Source organism: Bombus pyrosoma, linkage group LG1 (assembly GCF_014825855.1).
Source record: "Bombus pyrosoma isolate SC7728 linkage group LG1, ASM1482585v1, whole genome shotgun sequence".
NCBI lineage: Eukaryota > Metazoa > Arthropoda > Insecta > Hymenoptera > Apidae > Bombus > Bombus pyrosoma.
In genome coordinates this window covers 13910020-13916571 of record NC_057770.1, presented here as the reverse complement: position 1 = coordinate 13916571, position 6552 = coordinate 13910020, and the positions used below count along the sequence as shown (strand labels likewise).

Genomic DNA, 6552 nt, shown 5'->3' with positions numbered 1-6552 from the left:
TGAGAGATGAAATCGCACTAAATTCAAGTTGCAGCAAATTGTGCTGAAGAGCCAGAAAATTTCTGGGACACGAGCATAAAGAAGATACCCAATACAATAGATTGCACAACCAATAGATCGATAAAAAGTCTAGATCAGCTTCCTTTTGGATACAAACCCAAAAAGGTAACTAATGCAACGTTATCCGGAGAAGTCCAAGCAATTCTGGATCGACTGGATCTTCAAAAACTGTGGAAAGAAGCAAAGCGATCAACAAACCAAAACCACACTGGACAGAAAGAAAGGTTTGGTGCTCTCAAATTTAAACCATCGTAGTACAAAGTGGAAGATGTGGTGAGCTATTAGTCTAGTAGAACCTTATGAGAGCAGGAAATTGGTGATCAAGACAAAGGAATCCCTCCCTCGAGGAGCACTATAGTGTCATCCAATGATCGCTACGAGGTATAAGATTTGCGGGACTCGAAGAAGTCGCCCAACCAGCGATGCGTAATAGCAGAAATATCTAGTACAGTAGTCTAAATCAGAATCATTTTCGACCAAATTGTTGCTGGTCACAGTCTCAGTTGGTTACTCTCAGATGGCTAGGGCCTGATTGGTAATCAGGAAAGGAAAGTCCGAGCAGTCTTGGATTAAGACTAGGATCCCCGACAAGCTACCTAGCATTCACTTAGCGCTTTTGCGATACTGATTACTGAGACGATAATTATAATAAGAATTATAATAAATATTAGATCAGCCGAGAAAAAAAAAGTAGAAAAATAAGGACGATTTTAACATCAAGAAAGTCTAGTGAAGAGAATGTTATACTTTTACATCGGCTCCCTGTCTCCACGTTGTGGGTCCTCAAAATAAAGTAAGGAGGATTTCGCAGAAAGGAACAAAAGGCGAACGGTTAGATAGGGTGGATCACGCAGTTATTCATCTCATGACTATCATTCGAACGGATCCAGTGAAATAATAGTTCTATGTTCCATGAAAAAAGGATCGTACTTTTAGTTTACACACACTGGAAGTTAGAAAATCTATTCAATTTCATGTATTGTTACATGTGTGTATGACATGCCTTTCGATTTTAAAACACAAACGTGTATCTTATGTTGTTAATATCACAATGTCATTTCTTGTTTAAAATTATAAGTATTTATTGATATCTTTGGTAGTTCACAAAATGCTTTAAATATTCTACTTTCGTAACTATTTACTAATGTTCGTTTACGAATTATATGTATAATTGTACATACTATGTTTATAATTTTTCATAATATTCGCACAAATATATTCGTAGGTTTTATTTTGCTAAAAACCAGATATCTTAAAAATGATCTTAAGAGAAATTTATTGTTTGATAATTAGTTGCATATCCAATCAGTCCCATGTCTATGAATATTAATTACCATTGCCAGCCGGATACCCGTAAAATATTTGTTTTTATTGCTAAGTAAATAATACTGGATAACTATAGATTAAAAATAATGTAAAAAATATATTTTTTTGTATTCTATAAAAGTGGATTATAATAAATTAAAAAATAAATAAAAATTCTTTAATCTATGAACAAAAAATGTAAATGAAGATCAGTATTTAATTTAATAGTAAAGATTGACAATATAGTTCAACGATTGTACTTATTTTTGTACATTTTACTATCGAATAAAAGTATTTTAAATTGTGATTCATTTATTATATTATTCTACATTGATAATTAAATAAGATAAACAATTATATTGATAAAATAAGCTAACTAAATGTTAATCTCCAATCAGCATAAGCAATACATACATTTAATAAAACTTACTACAATTTATAGAGATTGATATTTTACTGTAAAAGAAATTATAGTTTCTAAAATTAGGGATAAATATTTTCAATTTGCTTCTTTTCAATTCGGCATCATATTCATTACTTTTACGAAATCTAAAACTTAGTACTTAAAATTCTTAATTTGGGCTTGAAATAAAATATATTTACTTGAAAATCTATAATAAATGTGTTCATTTCTTACCTTTAAATTATGTTTATATAAATACATCATATTGGGAATTCTACATTATATTAATAAAAAAAAACTAACAAACAGATAAATGTTGAAAAAAGAATGTAATAAATGTCAGAATAACATTATTTTTTGAATTCCATGTTACTCTTCATATAAAAATAAAAACTTCTTATGTGATAAAAGTTTATTGCGAGTTTATAACATTTAAAGGTAAAAAGTGATAATACACTTAACAGTTTGTACGATAATATATGAATAAAAGTTTTAACTTGAATTTAATATATTTATATGGAACTCAATTTATCTATATATCAAATTTTAAGTAAGCAAAGCAAATTTAAATATGCACATATGTATTCCATATTATATATTTATCCAGCAAATTTAAATATGCATATATTCCATGTTATACAATCATTAAACGCACCCTTAATTGCTTAAAGAAATTATAGCCATTATAAGATAGGGTAAATGTATTATCAGATTGTTATTTTTTTGTTACTACATTTTTCTATGCAAACATACAAACAGTTTAGTAGGTATAATGAAGATGTTCTTAAGTTTCCATAATGCATTTCATCTCGATTAATGCATAATATTTATATCGAATACGACGAAAATACATTTCCTTTTCTACGTAAAAAATAGCTTTAAACTAATATGTATGATTATTATGATTCATACGTTCAAAGTTAAAATTATTTAAATTATAATTTTTTTTGTTTAACTTAAATGCTCCTATATCAGAAATCTTGTAATTAATATTGTATTAGCTTCAATAAATTATTTATAAAAACTGTGAGTAAAATAAATCTATAAGAGTTATATATTTTTAACTAAACAGACTTTCATATAGAAAAGATCTAATACTTTCATTATTATTGAAAATATCAAAATAGATTAAAGAAATATTTTATACATATGTTTGCTACTGATATCTTCAATTAATTCAAAAAATACAGCAGTTAACTGTTACTTTCATTATAGATGCCATATTGCAACAGTTATTTATAGTCTATAACAATTATATAACTTTTACTATATTTCTGTTAATGGAAAATACCAGTATAGATCTCCTCACTTAATTTTATTTCAAATATCATCAATGACGACATCTCTGTGCTAATTTTTTAAATTACATTTATAACTAACAAATAGTACATATGTCAAACCTTCCTTTTACGTAATTTTGCTTTCGCTTCTTTTAATAGAAGATCAAATGTATTATCTTCATTATTTTGTAACATGCGCCCGCTATTAAGTGAACTGCTTGCCATGCCATCTGTAAAAAATAACATCATATTAGAATATATTCTAATATGATTTTGCATATTATAGCATATATACAGGGTGGTTTGTAACTGGTGGTACAAGCGGAAAGGGGGTGATTCTATGCGAAAAAAGAAGTCGAAAACATAGAATAAAAATTTTTCGTTTGAGGCTTTGTTTTCGAGAAAATCGACTTTGAATTTTCGCTCGGTACGCGTGCCTGTATACGAATACCTGTATACGGTACGAATACCTGTATTCAAAAATTTTTTATATGAAAAATATTATATAATGACGTATAAACAAAAATTCATGAGTTGACAAGTTCAAGAACTGACTCCCAATCAAGATTGTTTACCTTGGCCATGGCAGCAAGTTTTATGATCACAGTTCAGGTAGATGCCAACATAAAAATTATACTAATTATCATAGTTCGTTATATTTATAAAACAAATTCGAATTTAAATAAACTAGCAATTTTAATATAATTAAATGTATCTATATAATGCAACTTCGCCGTTTGATTTATATCGTTCAAAAATTTCAATAATTAAAAATTGTGAGATTAATATTTTTCGCAACTTTTTAATTTTACATCGGGTTCAACTACGAGATTTCAAGCTTTTACTACTCCGTGGTGTTCTCCTCAGTTCTCAGTAATTATAGCGGATTTTACATCAAATTCGTTCATGAACTATAGAACACACTGTTACTGTATATGTTTGGAAAATAAAATGTCGCAACCGTAACTCATAACATTATAAATATACCCGCATACTTCTTTATATCTTTATAGAATGTTTAAGATGATAAATATTGTTTACAAAATATTTGTTACTAATTTTAAGTCTTGGACAATCTTCCAATCAAGTAATAAAATACATATTTCAATAAAGACAAGGACATTCTTCATTTATAGGATGAAACAAAACATGATTAATTTAGGTTATTCTGTTAGTGGGGCGACCGAAAATATTTTTTTTTTTTATTATAACAAGGTTCAAAAAGAGTTTTAAGATGATTATGATACATTTTTTGTCAAATCTCTTCTTTTTCTTTTTTGAGTTTTCAAGATCATCCAGCTTTTTGTAGATAAACCTGTAATTTCTCTACATCTATCTTTCAGTGGATATTGAGACGAATTCAACAAATAGGATAATAAATATTTTATCGTTTATTATATAAACGAACGAAAGAAACGTTTAAAAAATATTTTCATCTTAATTAAAACGACGGTAAATTAATTACTCTTTAGCAGATTTAGATTATTATTTTTTAAATCGGACCTCGGTTCTGATTATTGGTTTATTTACAAGAAAAAAAAACAAAGTAGTGACCTTGAAAACTCCGGAAAAAGAGTTGACAAAAAGATGTTTGATTGGACCACTAACAACAGAATAATTTAAGCTGATCACATTTCGTGGTTCACCTTGTGTAATAATAATACAGGGTAAGGTAAGTAAAGCGTGACAGCTGAATATTGTCGAAAATGTCCGCGATACAAAAATATGTTTAAAAGATTTTTAAGTATTCTAGGAACCACAACTTTTCATCTAATTGAACTTTTTGTATACGAAGGGACTAATGACATTTCAAGATTATCACCTTTTTTTAAAATGATACTATATATATTTTTAATACACGTAAGTGCAGTCTATAACAAAATGAATTAAACTATAATCACTCAAGGTCAATCTATGTCACAAAGAATTAGGATATATGAAGTTCTATTATGGGGTCATGAAATGTATACAAGTGAAAGAGCAATACTTGGAACATCTGCATAAATAATTGTAAACATCGTAAATTGTAAACATTGCAATATTATAAATACAGTTGGAAAGACTTTTTCCAAAGTCGTATAATGATTTTTTCTTTACTTGTGACGTTTATTGACCTTGAATGACTTTGAATGACCTTGAATATAGTCATTGAATTCATCTTAAAGTGGATCATACTTAATATATTAAAAGATATATAGTTTCATTTTAAAAAATGCTGATAGTCTTGAAATGTCTTTGACCCCTCGATGTACAAAAAATTTAATTATGAGGAAAGTTATAGCCCCGAGAACACATTAGATTGTATTAACTACATTTTTTTGTACCACCAATATTTTCGACAAATTCGATTGTCACGCTTTACGTGTGTCATCCTGTATACATATACATATATATAATTAACTTTTTTAGACTGTGTAATTTTTCTTAACAGAAATTCGACCAACTGTTTGTACAAATGTTGTTTATAGTTAATAGTAACGCTAATAACTCCTGCCTATATTACCTGGAAGTGATTTTGATTATTTTGTCGGAGAGAAAGATTTTGTAATTAGATTTATTTTTAATTTCTTAAAAGATCTTCCCAAATGTTTAAAATTAATAATATTTTTTCTTATTTAATTTTAAGAATAATACGTTGACGATATTTTGCACTGGAAATCATTACCTGAATCTGCTATTATACGTTATCATTCTGCTATCATTATTTATACGTTATATATTTTATACATTTGTGGAATTATTTATAAGCGAATGCCTTAAAGCGTAAAAGCATTGATTTTGAAAAAATATTTAATACATATTGTCTTTAAATCAATGCCAAAACCAATGCTGACGCGGTGATAATGATTTTTAAAAGCTGAAATTGAAAAAATTTGTTCTAGTATCTTAAGAGTTTAAGAAGCGACTTATGAAATATGAAAATTACCAAATTTTTAATAAATAGTGCAGCTATCTAAACACTATTCCGAAAAGTTAATTTTTTAAAATATATTATCAGTAGTATAAAAAGATACTTGATATTTAATTTAAATGCTTGAGGGCAGAATATAATATAATATTCGTCAAATTTATTTTCTTTGAGTTTCTCAATGTCACTGTTACTTTTGCCATATAGTGTAAATGTATTTCGTCATGTGTGAATTAAGATCTTGAGATGACCAAGACATTAAAAAGGTTATGAAGTTTAAAAGCAATATTTGGATTACCATCCACATTACAAACACAAAGGTAAGAAAAGGTATTTACTGAAAATAATTAACTATTCCAGACAATATTGAATAATTAAAGTTTATATCAGTACTATTCACCGATGGAGGTAGGGGAGGCGCTATGGGAGTTAGTAAGGAAAATCTGGAAGGGAGAAGGGATACCGGAAGACTGGAAGAAAGGGGTAATATGTCCGATATACAAGAAGGGCGACAAGAGAGTAGCGAAGAGCTACAGAGGAATAACGCTAATGGACACAGCGTATAAGATCTATGCAGGGATACTGGACGAACGGCT

The 6552-nt window shown here is 28.2% G+C and overlaps 1 protein-coding gene across 5 annotated transcripts in view; it reads right to left on the bottom strand.

Moving 5' to 3' along the window:
- Positions 1 to 1124: 1124 nt before the first annotated feature.
- Positions 1125 to 6552, bottom strand: part of LOC122574916 (NK-tumor recognition protein-like) — a 21294-nt gene continuing 15866 nt past the window's right edge. For all 5 annotated transcript variants that reach the window (XM_043743180.1, XM_043743248.1, XM_043743327.1 and 2 more), the window contains one exon: positions 1125 to 3278. In XM_043743180.1, coding sequence (XP_043599115.1) covers positions 3163 to 3278 — 116 coding nt within the window. In that variant the 3' untranslated portion in view covers positions 1125 to 3162. The remainder of the gene's footprint in view (positions 3279 to 6552) is intronic.